Consider the following 19,166-nt stretch of genomic DNA (forward strand, 5'->3'; position numbering starts at 1 on the left):
TGCACTTCTTATGCGGCACGCTCAAACTTATCAGCATTCTGTTAATAGATAACAGAGTGTGTCCACAAAATAAACGAATGTTACATTTTGTAAAGTTGAAACTTTTTAAAGTTCAAAAATTGAGGTAAACTCTCTTTATTGTACATGCGCTGGATTAAAGATTGTTTACACTTTTTAAGATAAAGGTTGTTTTGCTAGTATGTTTGCTTGCTTTAGACTTCTCTTCATAGATGCAGAAAAATCAGCTTCAACTCAAATCCCTGCCAACCCATTAAAAGAACACTACTTCTCCATTTAACTTGGTTCTTCAACTCTAACTCCTAAGTCACCTTAGGAATCTGAGGGTGGTGTTCGATGACCAGCTAAAATGTATTATATCACAACAACCACTGTCAGGCAGGTACAAAATAGCTAAATCAGACCTTTCCTGTCTGAGTATGCTATGCAACTTTCAGTCCAATCTCTTTTCATATTAACGGCGCATTCACACAGGGCAAAAGCGTTAAAGCTTGACGGAAGGCTTGTCTGAAGCGTGGCCAACAGCCAATCACAGTGGCCGCAGCACATGCTACGGTCTTCCATAAACGTAATTGGATGGCTCTGCCTAGGTTATTTGCATAAGGCAGTCTGATTGGCTGATGCTCGCGTTGCCGCTTGAAAAGTTGAGAAATGTTCAACTTTTGCTGCGAGCAACAGCAGTGACGCGGCGCCGACAGATCTACAATTCACTTCGCCAACGCTTGACGTCACCATGGCCGGACTTACCATTGGGCTTGAGTGGGCTTGAGCCCAGGGGCCTCGGCCAATAGGGGCCTCCGTGCTTGCTTGCGTTCGTTTGATTTGTTCAGTCGTTTTCATTTTTTATTTTACAGCCTATTGGTTGGTGCAGAATTGTTTGGTGCTGCATTTAATTCGTTAATATATATATGTCAGTCATCTTGGTGCTGAATATGACGCGCTGAGTTTACTGCTTTTGAAACCCATAGATGCTAGTACAATAGCGAATACGCGAAATGCGAGTCATGAATGAGCTTTACAGATAATGAGAAAGAGCAACGCGAAAATGAAGCGCTCAGTATGAAAAAGATTACTAGAGTAGGCTATGGTCTTGTAACTCTGTTTTTTTTCTTGTTTGTTTGTAATCTTACGTGATACGCCGGTATACGCAGTATATCCACTAGTAATGGTCAAGGATTTCCGTATACCCATTTAAAAAAGCGTGAGGATACTTAACAGTGTGTGACAAACCTTTGACACTTTCATTCATAAATTGACATCTGAATCACTCACCATTCGCATGCTCCACTTGCTACTTTTTTAACCTCATATACAGTCGGCTATTTGGTATTTGGTGCATTTGACTTCATGCGGCACTGCGCGATCCAATCATCATATGAAATCAAATTATCACGGCGCAAAAGTGACTGTAAAGCAGACGGGTGTTTTCTAGTGGTTCCACAACAGCCAAAAGAATGACATCAGAGTACCGCGAGAGCGATTCGAGAAATCAGACGGGGAAGTCTGCTTTCTAATCGCTCTCGCAGAACTTTGACATCACCAAACGATCTGCGTAGCGCCAAATGAAATCCAATCTGTTCGCAGTCTGCAGTTCACGCGACAAACAGTTTCTGTGGAGAAATAAACGAGTGAAGCAGAGCTACGAAACATAACAAAATCCTGAGAGTTAACAACGCACATGATTATATCAACATTTTAAATCATCAGTCCAGTTTATTACTTCATCTGGAGGTGAGGATTCACTAAATTATGGCCATGTTGTTGTCCTGATGGTTTTTGATATAATCCACTAGCTAGCCTAACTTTCCTGTAGTTTCTCTTTCAGCATGTTTGCTAACAGAATCACAGTTTAAACTTCTGAAAAGTGTTCATTTTTATATCTACGTTCAAGGTTTTAATGTAGGGTTAGGTTCATATCAGACGCAAAAATTAATTAATGATCATCTTCTCTACTTTGGTTTTTGGTGTCTAATATTACATGATGGTCTTGTCATAATTATTAAAATAACATCCTAAAATCTTTACTTTTTCATTCTTAAACACTGCACCCCTTGTACGCTATTTGCAAAAAAAATACACTTGTTGATTATGTTTATAACATTATATGGTGTGTAATAAGGTGAATGTTTATCAAGACTATTATTATTTTCTTAAGCTAAGTCTTACACAATGATTTTAAATGTTGTTATGGGGTATTTTTTAATGTGCATGATTAATTTGAATGTGTGACAGCCCTAAAAATACATGATTTAATTTTAGACTGGGCTTATGTTCTGCTTTAGAGATATAGGGGCAGTTTCCTAGTCAGGTCTTATCCTAGTCCCAGACTAAAATGCATGTTTGATCTGTCTTAATTTAAACACATCTTGCACTGATATATCTTAACATTGTCTCAAGACGCACACCAGTAATGTTTTTTGTAAGGTTTGTTTGTAAAAACTACTTGAATGCCCTAATAATAACCTATAGCAATAGGCCTAGTGCTGGATTAATCTAAACCCTGTGGGGAAACTTCCCTAAAATATAGTTCTATGATATATTATTTATTTTAGGTTGTTTACTGTATGTGTGCACTCTCAGAAGATAATTTACACAAGCTGTCACTGGGGTGGTACCCTTTCAAATAGTACACCTTTGTACCTAAAAGTGCATGTAATGGGAACAAATGTATATATCTGTACCTAAATAGTAAATATTAGGACCCATTTAAAGGGTACCATCCTAGTGACAGCTTTTGTACCTTTTGTTCTGAGAGTGTAGGGCCCAAAATTTATTCAAGCCCAGGGGCCTCCACCCTGGTAAGTCCTGCCCTGGACGTCACCCATTAAAAGTGAATGGGAAGCGTTAACGCTTACGCCCCGTGTGAATTCGCCGTAAGACTGGACTACTGCAATGGCCTACTATTTAGCCTTTCAGCCAATGCAACCAAATCCTGCAAATGACCCAGAATCAGAAGGGGTCTTTTGATGTCAGAAGGGGATCAACCACGGCACTGCCATTTAGTCTCTTTGCAATATTTTCACAGTCCATGATATTGACAGACAGTAATCAATAAAAACCAGATGTTAACAGCTACAGCACCAATAAGTTGAACTATAGCATGGATTGTTTTTAAAGACCTTACTTGTGATAAAGGTTTTGGTTTCTTGGCTGCCATCCCTCCAATCATGATCATGTTGGGCATCACTGGCCGTGGAACTTCAAACGCAAAGTCGAATCGCATTAACCAGAGAGCCGCACGGCTCATGATCTCCATCACTGATGCTTTTCGTCGAAGTAAACGTGTGGCAATCTCATCTGCATTAGCGTGCAAAACTTTACAGGACGTGTGCTGCAGGAGACTTCTTATCAGGTTCACACACCTCTGCCCAAAATTCATATGGTCTGTAAAGTGGGTGTTACGCTGGGGAACATAGGAGGGTGGACTTGGGCATTGGCTGGCAAGAGTGTCAATGCCACAAGGAAGGTTTATTTGCACATAAATAGCTGGAATTGAGAGATATTCACCAACAATAACTCCAACAGGTTCAAACGGGTCTGTGAGAATAGCATCAAAGTCGTAGTCTTGCAGTTTCTTCATCAAGTCTTCGTCAAGCAGCAGGCTCTCTGCATTTTTTACTATGAACTTTTGAAAAAATATAATTTGGTTGAAGAACCACAGGAACTTGGACAGGTTAGAAGAAAGATCATTGCTCATAATTTGGGTTAAATTGCCTTCTAACTGCTCGTGTAATTCAGCTTTAGTGTAAGGCACTGGATAAGAAAGAGTGGTGGTGTGATCTGATGGACCCATACTCAGACTTGCATCTGGGATGACCACCACCACCTGATTTCCTCTCCTCCCCAGTTCTTCCACCATAGGCTTCATCCCAAGCCAATGGCTGCCATCTGTAGGAATAACCAACAGCTTCCCAGCTTCAACTGAACCAAAGAGTAAAAGACTCACAAGCAACCGTACGATAGTCATTCTATCAATGGTGTAAAAAAATCTCACAGGTCCGGCTGGAGGAAATCAAGGTGATACTAAACAACCAGGTAATGTAGCTTAAAGTTCTCCATATCTCACATGACTCTGGCTTATATTCAGTCGAGGTGGTACAGTGGGCGGGACTTTATCTATATAAGGTTGTGAAGAAACCAATGAGGGCGAACGTTTTAAACTGCATAATTGTGTACTGCAAAACATTAACATTTTCAATAGATAAAGTTGCATATGTAGATATAGTTCATACTGTATATATAAGCACCCTTGAACTTTAATCTCTGAGAGTAGATATGACATTTGCACAGATAAAGATATCCTATGTACACTGTAAGAAAAAAATTGTCAAAAGATGTACCCAAGAATAGATCTCACATTAACCCTTAAAACTGCCGTAAAATGTAAAAATGTATTTGTATAGATGAAAAATAAGAGATCTGTGCATGGTAATGACATATCGTGAGCCTCAAACACTATTGTTTCCTCCTCCTTATGTAAACCTTGTGCATGCAAAAGACAGCTGGAAAGCAGGCAAATCTCAACATAACACCAACTGTGACGTTACAGTCGGGATGTACGCTCCAACATTAAATTCTACATTAAATTAAGTACAATATTGTTACAATTAGGCTTGCCGCGATAGTCGGTGAAACGGTGATTACCGGTGCTTCAGCCTCTTACCGGTTAGATCACTTGCCCACCGCGACACCGTCTTTGATCGTCGTTTTGATATTTCGTGTAATTAAATCATTTCGTTTCATTAGAGAGAGCAAACACACTAACAACTGAATATGTCTGCTGCCTTAATTCAGCGGAGCTGAACGCGCGTCATGTCACAGAGCAGCCGGTGTCAGACTTCATATATTCTTATCAGAGTGTGCGAGACGAGCTGACGATGGCAAAACCCCCGTGCTTATTCGTTTTTGTTATAATATACATATATGATGTGTAATATAAGCGAGATCGTTTTGTGGTTGTGTTTTTCAAGCAGCGCTTTATGGAGAAGTAGCCGGTTGCTCTGGTTGGGACTGGCGGGATCTGTCAGAATTACCTGCGCACATTGACTCAAGCACTTAATTACCAGCTGTTGCACTCTAATTGCACGCAAATTCATACGCGATTTAACGCAGCGTACGTAAGCACTGCATTTAAACAGTTGCGTAATTCAAAAGTGAAAGTAAAATGTGCATGTCTGCATGCGCATATATAAGCCCCTCCCACCCGGTGATACAGGGATCACTGGGTTTGTGACTCGCTGATTAACCAGTGGGAAAATTCTGTCACCGCGGCAACCCTAGTTACACTGCTAAATAAAAAGTTGTGACTGCTGAGTAAGCACTATATGCTAGTTAATGATATATGCTAGTGTTTAAGCTACAGTTCTGCTTTTCACGTTAGTTACGTTTTGCAGGTCCATACTGAAAAAAAAAACACAAACTTACCACTCAGAAAAGTAAATTTCTAATCTCCAAACAATTGATTATTCATGAAATTCTGCTTCTTTGTCAGATACATGCGCAAACATAAGGGCTGTTTACTTACACACAGAGTTACTGAACTGAAATAGGGCTGTGCAAAAAAATCACCAGTAAATCCCCATCAGCTGCTGTCAGATGGAGCGGCATTTACTACACAGAGTGTAGAGAGATCGCATAGATCTTCGAAGTTGATTTTCCTCGATTATGAACGCGATTTTGCCTAGCTCCTCTGTGAACTACGGCTCTGTGTAGTAAATGCCGCACCATCTGAAAGCAGCTGATGGTGATTTAATACTAATCAAGGAACCGGCTTTACTGATGAAACACGCATGAGAATTGCAGGAGATTTTTTGCACAGCCCTAAACTGAACTGCACTGAGAAACAGCCAATCAGAGCAGAGCTCAACATTATTATTCATGACCCTTCCAAATAAGGTTATAATAAACCTTTTCATAATAAAGGAAAATCCTAGGATGTAAAACTTTCTCTGGATAATTTTTACACGTAATAAAGCCACATACCTTCTATGTAGATATCAGAGAACCATTAAATATATTATTTTAATGCCTTCTTTGGCTCCTTTAACAAAGGAGAGCCTGCACTTTGCTGCTACAGTACCCTACACCAGTGGTTCTCAAATTGGGGGTCGTGGTCCCCTGGAGGGGCCCTGAGATGATGCCCGGAGTCCCAGTTTAATAAATTTTTATAAAATACAATATTTATCATAATTTCTGTATCATCAAACTTCAGAAAAATAAGGCTATTAACCAACACTACATTGTATAAATTAATATAATTGACGTGTTAAGTTGTCATAAATTTTCTTTGAGGGGGCATGAAGGGATGCACTGTCACCAAGGGGGACCACAGAGGCGTTTCCAGCATTGAAGGATATCCTGGGCTTAGCCCAGACCATAATAAATACAGGGATCACTCGAAGAGTGTATAAAATGTATTATAAGAATATTAACGTTTTATGTAGCATATAAAAGTGTACTCACCTAATCGGGGCTGGTCGCAGACGTAACGTGTCATAAGAACTTTAATCTTTCTTCTCAAGCAGATTTTTGTACGCGAGTTTTACCACTATGGTTTTACTCAGACATGAGCTGAATGACCTGATTAAGTCACAGAACCGCCAAAATTAGACTTTTAAACTGCTGCGCCGAAGGAATAAAAATCGAGTGATAAATAAACCTACAATACTGTATACCTACTGTATAACCATCTTATATAATTTATATCTACTATGTACCATACTACAACCAAACTCTCTTATTTTAATATGCAGAACGTCTAAAACATAGTATAAACTAACAGACCGTCTAAAACTAAATATAAACGTATTGCTGTCAGAGACTTGCCATTGGCTATTGTAATTGAATAAATAATGAGGTCGGTGTAAGAAAGGATTACAGGGGCTATTTTGGGGATGTTTTTCTAAAAACTATTTTGTTTCATAGTATTATGTTTTATATTCTTACGTTCAATGTAATAATGCGTTAAATTATCTGATTACATTTTAAAGATACTTTTTTTCAAGTTACCGTTGTAGAGATCAATAGTTCTATTTCTGTAGTTAAATACTACTCTCATTAGCTCCTCCCTTATCTGCTGCATATTCAACAGAGAGGAAGAATTGGAGTGGCCCATAGGCTATTGACAGCAAAGAAACGTATTCTTTATGCTAGATTTTTTTAAGACCTAGCCATATGTCTACATATGTCTAACAGCATGTACGCAGTAAAGCCAAAGCACAAGGAAATAAGGCAACTTGATTTCAGGGGTTACATAGGCTATTGTCCGGTTTCAAATTTGTCAGTCAACTTTTCAAAATAAAAATCGCCTGGCGCCGCCCCTGGCCGCACAATGAAAATGTTTGAGAACCAGTGCCCTGCCTACACTGCAAAAAATACTTTTTTTCTTAGTATTTTTGTCTTGTTTTCAGTAGAAATATTTAAAATTCTTAAATCAAGATGAAATAAAAAATCTAGTTTTTAGACCAAAAATATTCAATTCAAGTCAATTTGTGCTTAAAACAAGCAAAAATATGATCCAATGGGGTGAGAAAAAGTCTTAACGTTTACATTTACATTTTTCTTAATCATTTAATAAAAGAAAAATGTCCTCACCCCATTGGCACATAGTTTCGCTTGTTTTATTAATTTAATTTATTAATTTAATTAAAGTAATTTTTTGCAGTGTAGAGAAACTGTTTTTTCAGTTCATGTATGTGAAACTAGTATGATCTGTTGTGATAAGACACAAAGTGGGAATTTCACCCCCAACACACACCTCAGTTTATCAACTACTAATGCATTTAATCTTCATCTTATTACAGCAACAGTTAACCTAGCAATAAAACTTGCTACTGTGTAGCACCTATTAAGATATCAATTGTTTTATCAAAAATGTTTATTTAAATCAGTGGTGCCCAGTCTTTCTCCTGAAGAGTCACTGGTACAGAGTTTAACCCCCCCCCTCCCAAATAAACACACCCAACCAGTACATCAGGGCCATCAGGATTACTGGTGGGGATAAGAACAGCAGTTGGGTTTGATAAGGTTTAAAGTGAAACTTACAAGGACAATGGCCCTCCGAAAAAAAGGACTGTACAACCGTGATTAAAACACATTATAGGCAGTTTCCAACTAATGGTCTTAGTGCATTTCAGTGCCATGTGTTCACAAGACATGCATGATGTCCACAAAAACAAAATACGTAACTTTGTTGTCACCCTTGTGAAATTGCTGATTGCATTTACATCTGAGAATGACAACAATCAGTAGTGGTAGCAAAATTACAGCTTTTTTAAAGACTTACTTGTGGCAGAGGTTTGGCTTTCTTGCTATCCAATCCTCCAACAATGATCATGTTAGGCATCAAGGGGCGTGGAAATTCTACGGTAAAGTCACCTTTCATAAACCAGAGAGCAGCACGGCTCATGATCTCAACCATTGATGTTTTTCTCTGAAGTAAGCGTGAAGCAATCTCATCTGCATGAGCATACATACGTCCACAAGCCATAGGTTGCACCAGGGTCCTTACAAGGTTCACACTTCTTTGCCAGAAACTCATGTGGTCAGAGAAACGAGTAAAAGGTTGTGGAACGTAAGAGCCTGGAAGTGGGCATTTACTTGCAAGAGCGTCAACGCCACATGGATGACCTGTTTGGATGTAAATGGCTGGAATTGAGAGATACTCGCCAAGAATAACTCCAGTAGAATCAAAAGGGTCTGTGAGGATGGCGTCAAAGTTGTAGTCTTTAAGTTTCTTCATCAAATCCTTATTGAACAAGACACTCTCAAGGTTTCGTGATGTGAGAATGCTAAGCCGGTCCACACTGTTGAAAAAAACTCTAAATTTGGCAAGATCTGTAGACACATCTACACTTATTTGCCGATTAATGCCTGTATTTACATTCTCCTCCAGCTTTGCTTTGGTGTAGGGTACTGGAAATGTCAGAGTAGTGGTATGATCTGATGGACCCATGCTAAGACTTGCTTCTGGAATGACAACAACCACCAGATTCCCTCTGCGCCCAAGCTCCTCAACCAAAGGCTTCATCCCCGTCCAGTGGCTGCCATCTGCTGGACTAACCAATAACTTCCCAGCCTTCCCTGATCCCAGAGAGAAAAGACACAGCAGCAATACAAGAGCAGACATCTTCACAACCACACAACTGTGTGAACCAGTAGCAATAGGAAGAGATGGCTGTCTTAAAAATCTTAAGCACTCTGATTGTGTACTTTTTTAGCATTTGTTTTCTCTTGAATAGAGGTTGCAACTTTTTAAACAAAGAAGGCGGGCCTGAAAAAACCAAAATTCCACCCTTTAGTAGCAAGCCACACCTAAAGGAAAGAGGAAAGCGCTCTCCACCGAGAAAAGTCTACAGAGGAGTCTGTGGTTCTTAAGTCTGAAATTTATAGTTTTACATGGAAATCGTAAAATAAATAAACGCAAAATATAAAGACATGTATGAGTACTAAAAGGGTATCAATAGTATAAATGGTGTGGATCCTTTCGGGTTTAGTAGGCTGCCGATAAGTCCATGACACTGTAAGATAAACACTACACAAAAGCAAGTTTTCATGCCATGAAATTTAACTTATAGATTCCTGACAGACCTTTTGTGGAAACTTCTAAACTCTTAAACCTGTAAACTCTAGTATTTTACTGATGTGATTTGGTTTGATTTACCTGAAAATAATAAAAGTTGGATTAACATAAAAAATCAATTGTTAAAATATAATTTTTTCCAAGTTAAATTTTATCACTTTTAGTTGAAAAAGTTAAACTTTTTGGGGCGGTTTCCCAGACAGACCTTATCCTAGTCGACTAAAATGCAAGAGCTGCCTTAATTTAAAAAAGACATTTTGCCCATAACATCTTAACATTTATCAGTGCCATTGTTTTGTCTCAAGATGAACACCAGTATTGATTTTTTGTAACGTTTGTTAAAAAAAATAGTTTGTTAAAAAAATACTTAAATGTCCTTATATATAATTTAAGCCTAGACCTGGATTAATCTAAACCCTGTCTGGGAAACTGTCCCATTGGGTATTACCAAATTAGTTTTTTCACCTTACATTTTTCTCTTAAGTGAGAAAATTTAAATGAACAAAACTTAATTTGTTACGTGTTACCAATTTAAGTACATTTTTTAAGCTCATATCGATTAGCAATTAGCAACACGACCCAACTTTAAACGATCAATCAGTTCTCGGTGGACAAATTCAAGGCTTTTCACTCGGATATACCACCCAGGGAAAATATGACAGTCGCTACTTCCATTTCATGGCGACTTAAGAACATAGGAAGCAATAAAGCTATTTATCTAAGGAGGGGAATTGTAACATTTGCTTATACCAACTTTTCTAAATTCCAAAACAATAAATGTTGGGAGAGATAAGGTTATTTTTTAAGATAGAAAAGCAGTCAACATTTACCTATCAAGTATTTAAAAAAATATATATGTCTTTCACTTTTTTGAATGCTGTGAGAGATGTGGATAACCAGGCTGCATTTGGAAGATTGTCCCACTTGTGGGGAGCAGTGAAGGAGAATGAGCGGGAAAGTGATTTATTGCACTTTTGTGTGGTACGGTATAGCAAGGCTCCGCTCATTCGCTGTACACAAGGTTCTGGATAGGATGTAAAAATGTAGGCAGGTGTGAAAGTATGCCAGTGGAAGATGATTCGAGCTGCTAGTTCTGAACCAGTTGGAGTGGTTTGACTTCCCACGCAGAAATACCAACAGAGAGAGCATTGCACAAGTCCATCTTACAGATTATAAGGACATGGACCAAGAATTGTGCAGCATACTCAATGGGGTAGGGCCTTAACTTCCTGATGTTGTGTCATGCAAATTGGCATGACCGCATTGTCTTTTAATGTGATCATCAGTGAAGGTCATTAAAGATTACTTTGAAGTTTCTGGCTGTTTTAGTGTTTATCACCCAATGCTCACCGACTGCATAAAAGAAAGCCCAATTAATATGCACAGTACAGTCAGATGACTGACTTTTTAAACCGAGTACACTTTCTGTAAAGATAAGAGGCTTGTACTAATAGTGAAATGTTTGTCAGACACTGGAACAGAGTAGCAACATCAGGATTGTCGGTTGGCAGACCATCAGAATCATCTGATGGTATGCAGTTATCAATGAGGATGCTTCAGGTCACTGCAGGAGTAAAGGTTTATGTATTCATTGGTATTACTTACACGCTAAACTTTCAACTGATTTGCCACTAACATATTCTTCTGCTATGTTGTTATGGAGCACAAGTTCTTGAAAATCTGCTCTATTCTGGAAAGAGTGCCGGAAGCAATAGCTAATTAGCCTTTAAAGGGACACACAAGAATAGAGCATTTTTTGCTCACACCTAGAGACTGCCAATTTTAACATAATAAATAAACTTTGAGATAAATGGCCAGAAACATCAAGTGATCTTTTAGCCCTTCTGTTCTGTGGAAGGTTTCTGTCCACGTTTCACAAAAGTGAACCACACGAGTCAAACTTCCACTGTCCTCGAGGTTGGTCATGCCAAACACATGGCAAAAATAAATACTTTAATCATTTAACTGTTCCTACTTCATGTACACACTCTGAATCCCAGGTATTACATCTTGTAAAAAGAGCCACAGGACCATAGCCAGAATAGTAGAAGTGGACACATTAACACATTCATTAAAGCAGAATCACAGAAGTGGTACTTTAAACAAGAATATGGCTTAAATTTGCTTTAGATCATTTTTAGTTTGGGGAATTAATTTTTGCAGGACTCAACTCCAAGGAATTTTTCTACTGGCACCACCACAAAAAGCACTACATAAACAGTCCTTATTAGGCTATTATTTAATTGTTTTTGACCCATGTGACCTTAATAAGGTTATGAGAACAAAAACAAAATTGTACACATTTTTTAATATTCTTAAAAACTATTTAATATAAAAAAATCTAATTATGATCAATAGCACAAATAAATACAACAGAACAAAATACAAATGAAATAAAACAGTGATCTTCAGGTTTTTCAGATTGGTCTAACAATACTGTATACTTAAAGGTATAGCGGAAGATTTTCTTTTTCCGGGTGGATCATCAAGACTATTGGTCATCCCAGTTGTCAATCACTCTGATGATATGTTTACGTAAGGCCGTCGTATGTCCTTGTCCCTAGGTTCGCTTTCTGCGCAAGCGCACATACAGGTGTATATGTGTGATGGGCTACGGTTTCAGCCATTCATTGAAGCTTGCATTCTCACCATATTTTTTCAAAATGTCTTGAGGTTCCCAAGAGTGCTAGTAAAAGTTGACAAAAGCTATGATTATCGATTCTAGCCCTGGCACAAGTCACGAACCGCCCAGACACGGTAAACATCTCAATGTATAAGCCATGACGGCAGCAACTTGTAAACAGAGCGAAGAGAACTTTGCTGCATTTGAAACCGCCTACTTTCATACTATATAGTATGCGAAAAGCATGTACAAGCACTAACAGTGAGTGATTTTTTTCTTTGTTTTAACTGATCTGCTGTTTTATTTCTGAACTGTTCACATTTGCTTAAGACAGACAGTTTTTAGGAGGATAAACTTGAGATAATTGTATGTAAACATGTTCGTTCAAGTGCAAGAAAACTAAAACTTATTTGCGCCCTGTTTGAATCATTGAACAGTGCGTGAGTACTCTTTTGCGTTGTCTTTGCATAAATATTTATTTTAGCAAGGCATCAAAACACGTGTAAATGAAAAGCTTTTATGACAGTCACGCATTGGGAAATGACAGCTGTGTCAAATGGGTCGATTATTGTTCACGCCCGAGCATCATTCAATTCTGGACCTTTGGTAGTGAGGGCAGAACCCCCAAAATTATTGGTCCTCTTTGAAGTCTGTCTGGAATTTGCCCCAAAGTTATATATTTGTAAGTAATATAGGTAAGACAGGACATATTATTACCCTCAATAGTGTGTTATTTTCTTCAGTCTGAACAATAGTTACCTTTTTGTTGTGGTTTCCCAGCCAGGGATTAGCTTGAGCCAGGACTATACCTTAGTTTAATTATACAAAAATAACTAGTTTTAACAAACATGCCTTACTAAAAAACATTACTTGTGTGCATTTTAAGGAAAAGCAAAGGGCACTGATGTATTTAAAGATTGTTTTAAGCAAGTTGTTTTTAGTTAGGACAACCCTTTATTTTAGTCTAGGACTGGTCTAATCCTTGTCAAGGAAACCGTCCCCTTTATGTTTAGTTTATGAAGTTCCCCTTTAGAGAAAGATGAACTTTGAGCTGATATGAATTCTCTAGTCAACTATGACAAAGCACCCAAAAACCTTTCACACACTCTTTCATTTATCGGGGACTTGTGCAGCAAGTTTTTCACATATCACAGCTTCACCCAATCCCATACACTGTAGCTTTCTTACAATCTCTTTTTAAGAAGAAGCATATGGTCTTTCTTGCATTGGAGGTTCCAAACTGTGTACACACTATACCTGTATTTCAATATTATTATCTGACATACAGCATGCATTTTTTATTCTCTGACAGTTTATACTGCTGATTTGTAAGCATGAAAAAGCATTTCTGACTTATATCAGTGAGGTGAGGTGTCAACCTGAAGGAGAGGTCAGTCTATATCAGAGGTGAGGCTGAGCTTTGCTTTACCTCCCAGAAATACATAAACTATATTTAAATACTGTTTTCATGGTTCAAGAGAATGAATGACATCATTGTAGAGTAACTTATTAACATGTTTAATTAAAACACAAATGATTTTTCTGCTATTTCCTGTATAACTTGTCTTGTAAAGGCTCATTAGACTTCAAAAGATCAGACAACACTCTCTTTATATTATAAAGTATATGCTTATTTAAGGATGACTTAGAGAAGCTTTGTGGAAAATTCGTTTACACAAACTCTTCAGTTCCGAACAAAGGGTTAAATGGCTTTAAGGTTTGATTTCTTTGTTGCCCTACATTCAACAATGACCCTGTTGTGTGCTTTAAGGGATAGGAGAGAACCGGGTCGAAAGTAACAAAGCGATTTACTCCGAGCCCTGATAACATTTGCATTCCAAACTAAAACAGCATCTTTTGCACACAAGCCCTTGACAGAGCTGACAAATAGCGTGTTATTCATTCACCTTTTCCACAAGAGATCCAGAAAGGTGTTTTCAACCATAAGTACATTACTAAAGCGGTCATTTTTTTTCTTATAACGCGTTGTGTTTCTGGTTTCATGTGTTAAAATACTGATCAATCTACAGGTTATTTAGTGCTGTAACACATCATCAAGTTTGACATCTCAGAGTTTTTCAAAATAATAGCAAATTGTGTTTAAATGTGAGCAGATACTGTTGGGACGAAAGTAACACTTGTTACTTTTGTCCCGCTGCTAATACTGTTTGTATATGTAAAAAATGTATATTATTCTTATTTGATTTAATTGTATTTTCATAGTGTTCAAACTGTTATTACTTTCGTCCCTGCAGGTGGGGTCAAAAGTAACAATTCACTACTTAAGTTTAAAGTAAAATTATACTAAATTCGTTTGACATGTTTACAAAATTCCACCTGGTATTGGTTGACCACACTTAAGTTACTGACAACATTAAAAATATATATCTCTGTCTATAACATTATCTTTTAAAATTATATTTTTTCAGAAAATTTTTACTTTTTGTGCCTGCTCTCCCCTAGTTCACCCAAAAAATGAAAATTCTGTCATCATTTACTCACTCTCATGTACAAACCTGTTTAAAAAAAATTTTCTGATGAACACAAAGGAAGATATTTTGAGGAATGTTTGGAATTTTTATAGTATTCTGTCTGCCTGCTATGGAAGTAAGTGGGGCCTCTGATCGGTTTGCAAACCCTCCAAATATCCTCCTTTGTGTTCATCAAAACAAAGAAATTTCACAGGTTTGTACAAGAGTGAGTAAATGATGACAGAATTTTCACTTTTGGGTGAACTACCCCTTTAAGCACACTTCTGTTTTCATTTCATAGTTTATGCACTGTCAGTGTGAAAGCATGTGCTACAAACGTGCTGCAAGTGCATCGCTGCCCTATATCTTGCAATTCCTCGATTCTTAATAGGCTTTTGTCGGATTTGACTCACAGACAAAAATCGACTTGTTGTTCACTTTGTCCTGCTTTGTCGGAATTCACATATTTTGCTAAACCCCAAAAGTTGTTTTCATTATGGGAAAGAACTGTGCATAAAAAGAATCAAAGCGCTCTTGCAGTACCTTGATAGCATAATTGCTTTGGATCGGTATTCAAGGCTAAGCGTATCCCATCATGCATTATGTTACGGATGTAAAGTGTGACACTTTTGCCCAGACCTTACTACATCTGGCGGAAACTTTTAACTGTAAGTTAATAAATGGATATTGCATAGTTTATAGTAAAACAAAAAAGTGTTGCATAATTAATTTGTGAAAACACTGTTAGGTATTTAGTAAATCAACTGCAACTGCTTTTATCACAAAATTAAAAACAACATTAAGTGTGCAGTTTATTCAGGGACTACTAAATAAACAATACATTTTAATAAAGCCTCATGCACAACATTTTTTTGAGTTTTTTACAGGTGCAAACATTCTGCTTTCAGATAAGTGTAATCTTTTAAGTTCAGCAAATCTTCATTTCAGAGTTATTGTGTTTATTTTATTTAAAGAAAAACTTATTTAATTGTTTTGGTGCAAATTTCCGCCACAATATGTATTGACATTTTTACACTTGCTAAGTATGTCCCATAGGTTGAATAATTCTACATGCATGCTTGGGATCTTCACGCCCACTAGAACACTTGCACCAAATTAAGGAAATACGTCATGTAAGTATAGTTAAGTGCAAGTGTGGGTATTTGGACACAGACAAAGTCAGACAAAGGTTGATCTGTCCAGCACTGCATAAAGTTGAATACACCTTTAAACTACCCCAAACAAACAGACCTGAACCACAAAGTTAATCATCATCTTCAGGTCTATTGCGTATTTCATTGCTCATAAAAACAGCATGTTTTCAACATATTAGTAAGTTTGCTGTCAAGCTAGTGAATTAGCTTGTTGTCTTCACATCTTAGGATAACAGCGGTTTGAAAGACTTACTTGTGGCAGAGGTTTGGCTTTCTTGCTATCCAGTCCTCCAACAGTGATCATGTTTGGCATCAAGGGGCGTGGAAATTCAAAGGCAAAGTCGAATCGCATGAACCAGAGAGCAGCACGGCTCATGATCTCTACAATGGATGTTTTTCTTTGAAGTAAGCGTGAGGCAATCTCATCTGCATGAACATACATACGTCCACAAGCCATGGGTTGCACCAGGGTCCTTCCCAGGTTCACACTTCTTTGCCAAAAACTCATGTGGTCAGAAAAATGAGTTACAGGTTGTGGAACGTAAGAGGCTGGAAGTGGGCATTTACTGGCAAGAGTGTCAGCGCCACATGGATGACTTATCTGGGTGTAAATGGCTGGAATCGAGAGATACTCGCTAAGAATAACTCCAACAGGCTCAAAGGGGTCTGTGAGGATGGCGTCAAAGTTAAAGTCTTTAAGTTTTTTCATCAAATCCTTATTGAACAAGACACTCTCAAGGTTTCTTGCGGTCATAACTTTAAGCATATCCATAGTGTTCATAAAACCTCTAAACCTGGCAAGATCTGTAGACACGTCTGCACTCAAAAGTTTTGTAACACCTGTACTGACATTCTCCTCCAGCTTGGCTTTGGTGTAGGGTACTGGATATCTCATAGTAGTAGTATGTTCTGATGGACCCATGCTAAGACTTGCTTCTGGGATGACAACAACCACCTGGTTCCCTCTGCGCCCAAGCTCCTCCACCAAACTCTTCATCCCCGTCCAGTGGCTGCCATCTGCTGGAATGACCAGTAACTTCCCAGCCTGCACTGAGCCTAGGCAGAAAAGACACAGCAGAAATACAAAAGCGGACATCTTATCAATCATATACTCTAGGTAACAACAATCACAAGCATTTGAACTAGTAGCAGTGGCAAGAGTTTTCGGTCTTTAAATCATGTGGATTTGGCCCTTCCTAGCACGTGGTGTTATCCTAAAATACAACCCACAAAAAAGGTGGAGCCTGAATAGAATTACACACCCCCAGTAGAAAGATAAGCAAAGCAGGAAAAAAAGTTTATGGTTGTTAGAAACTCTGATAGAAACTGATTTGACATAGATTTAATAAATAAAATAAGTATATTTGAAAACTTTCTAAAATAAGAAGTAAGCCAGAGCTGAAAAGAATTACTTTAAAGTTTAAACAAAGGTGTGTCTCCTTTTGTCCCTCACCTCAGTTGGCTGTACTTATGTCTTCATCTAACATTATGAAATCGGCATTTCACAAACAATGGCAAACTATGTCTGTATACAATCTGGAAGGGTTTGTGAATGTGACAATTTACAGACGAATGAAATCATCAAAGCTTTTTATTTGATCACAAATCATGACACATACCCTTTTTTTTGCAGTTCATAGAGTGAGGTAGTGAGACAAAATTGATATTTTAATAAGACAAATATATTAAATATATTAAAGTAGGGATGAAATATCATTCGATGTACAATGATTTGTGTGCATTTAACCTAAATATCTGTCACATGTGTACAATACACATGTATTGATCTCTGTCGCAGTGTTCACATATATTTATCAATCCCAAGTTTGTACAACAAATTTACAGTAAGTGCTCTTTTGCAAACTTTGTAGCCCGAAAATAATCCACTGCTATTGAAAGTTACCAATGGGACTATTTTCGGGGACTGCGTAATATCATTGCACCTGCTTAAGCCGTGGTATGTCAGTAAAGTCTTTGATTATTACTCCAGAATAAGAGTATAGTCCTAGCCATATCGGCCGAGAAAATCACAACTTTTAATTTTCTGTTAGTCTTAGTACACAATGTAACTACAGAAGAGTCAAGTTTTAAATAGGAAAAATATTGAAACCCTTTGGTCATTTTTGAGCGTGATGCTAATGGTCTAATCGGATTCAATGGATTATGCTAAGCTATGCGAATGAATTCCAAAACAGTAAACATTAGAAGAGGTGGAAAATGAGCCATTTTCAAAAAAAGTGGAGTGTCCCTTTAAAACAAAAAAAGCTACTATAATTAAACCATAGCTTAAACAAAGTTTTGCTTAAAAAACCTGGATAAACCATGGTTACTGCCAATGGTAATTAATATGCAATAAATATGTTACCAAAAAAAACATGGTCAATTTTCATAAGGTTTAGCGTTATGAATCAAAATGGGAACTTGTCCTAAATGTAACCTTTAGTCATAATGCAAGTAGATTCAAGCTTATACTTTATATCAAAATAAAGACAGTACATATATTTTTACATTGTGTTATGTTCCCCACAGTCTGCACAATAAACCAGCATTTTTTTTATATTAGACTGTATTGATTATACTATTATCTATCAAAACTCTTGCCCAAGTTGCCCTATAGAGAAAGGTGGACTTTGAGCTGATATGAATTCGGTAGTCAGCTATGACAAAGCACCTCACAACCTCTCACACTGTTTCAATCTGACCTCATTTATCTGGTACTTGTATTGCAAGTTTTTACACAACACCTAAGCCAAGCCCATTCACTAGGACAATAATGAATCATTGTAGATTGCTATTTTCATAAAGTGCATGGTCATGCTTACATTGCATGGTCTAAAAACTGTGTGTATGTGTGTGTGTGTACCTGGTAATTATCAGGTTGTGGGGACATTTGGAATACCACCAGTAGTTTTGTGACCTTGTGGAAGAAACAAGCTTATAAATCAAACAAAATTATGTTTCTTCAAAATGTGAAGTAGCAGAAAGGTTTTAGTGATGTGTGTGTGTGTGTGTGTGTGTGTGTGTGTGCGTGTGCGTGTGTGTGTGTGTGTGTGTGTGTGTGTGTGTGTTTGTTTGTGTGTGTGTGTAAGGTGGGGGGAATGGGGGGTGCATGTATGTGTGCTTGTGTGAAAATTGCGCAATTGCCCTTAGATATAGCCTACATATAAAAAAATGTTCACAAGAATTTCTGTCAGGAATTTCTGACATAAGTGCACATCAATTTTAACCTGTCATCTCTCCCACTCATGTTTTAACAAAAGCAGAGGGACTCGCCCATAGACATCCCCTCAAAGTAAACAGGAGAGAAGCAGACAAAAGTG

The 19,166-nt window shown here is 37.7% G+C and overlaps 2 protein-coding genes and 1 pseudogene across 2 annotated transcripts in view; all 3 read right to left on the reverse strand.

The window, feature by feature from the left end:
* The window catches only part of LOC135731053 (UDP-glucuronosyltransferase-like), a 51,886-nt gene extending 34,851 nt beyond the window's left edge, over positions 1-17,035 (reverse strand). Inside the window, exon 1 of the mRNA XM_065249011.2 lies at positions 16,100-17,035. Within this exon, the coding sequence (XP_065105083.1) occupies positions 16,100-16,954 (855 nt within the window). The 5' untranslated portion in view covers positions 16,955-17,035. The remainder of the gene's footprint in view (positions 1-16,099) is intronic.
* On the reverse strand, positions 9-3,985 carry LOC135730973 (UDP-glucuronosyltransferase 1A6-like). The gene is made up of 2 exons (XM_065248905.1): positions 3,143-3,985; positions 9-38 (listed from the first exon to the last, which is right to left on the reverse strand). The coding sequence occupies exons 1-2, from the start codon at positions 3,983-3,985 to the stop codon at positions 9-11; spliced, it is 873 nt and encodes a 290-aa protein (XP_065104977.1).
* LOC135731071 (UDP-glucuronosyltransferase 1-2 pseudogene) lies at positions 8,291-9,228 on the reverse strand (annotated as a pseudogene).
* Positions 17,036-19,166: the final 2,131 nt, after the last annotated feature.

Source organism: Paramisgurnus dabryanus, chromosome 15, assembly GCF_030506205.2.
Source record: "Paramisgurnus dabryanus chromosome 15, PD_genome_1.1, whole genome shotgun sequence".
NCBI lineage: Eukaryota > Metazoa > Chordata > Actinopteri > Cypriniformes > Cobitidae > Paramisgurnus > Paramisgurnus dabryanus.

What these genes read in the sequence shown, in the direction of transcription:
- LOC135730973 (XM_065248905.1), bottom strand. Translation starts at nt 3,985, where the DNA reads ATGACTATCGTACGGTTGCTTGTGAGTCTTTTACTCTTTGGTTCAGTT. An exon ending in AACCAAAACCTTTATCACAA is followed by an intron (nt 39 to 3,142) that starts GTAAGGTCTTTA and finishes ATCTATTAACAG; the next exon opens with AATGCTGATAAGTTTGAGCG.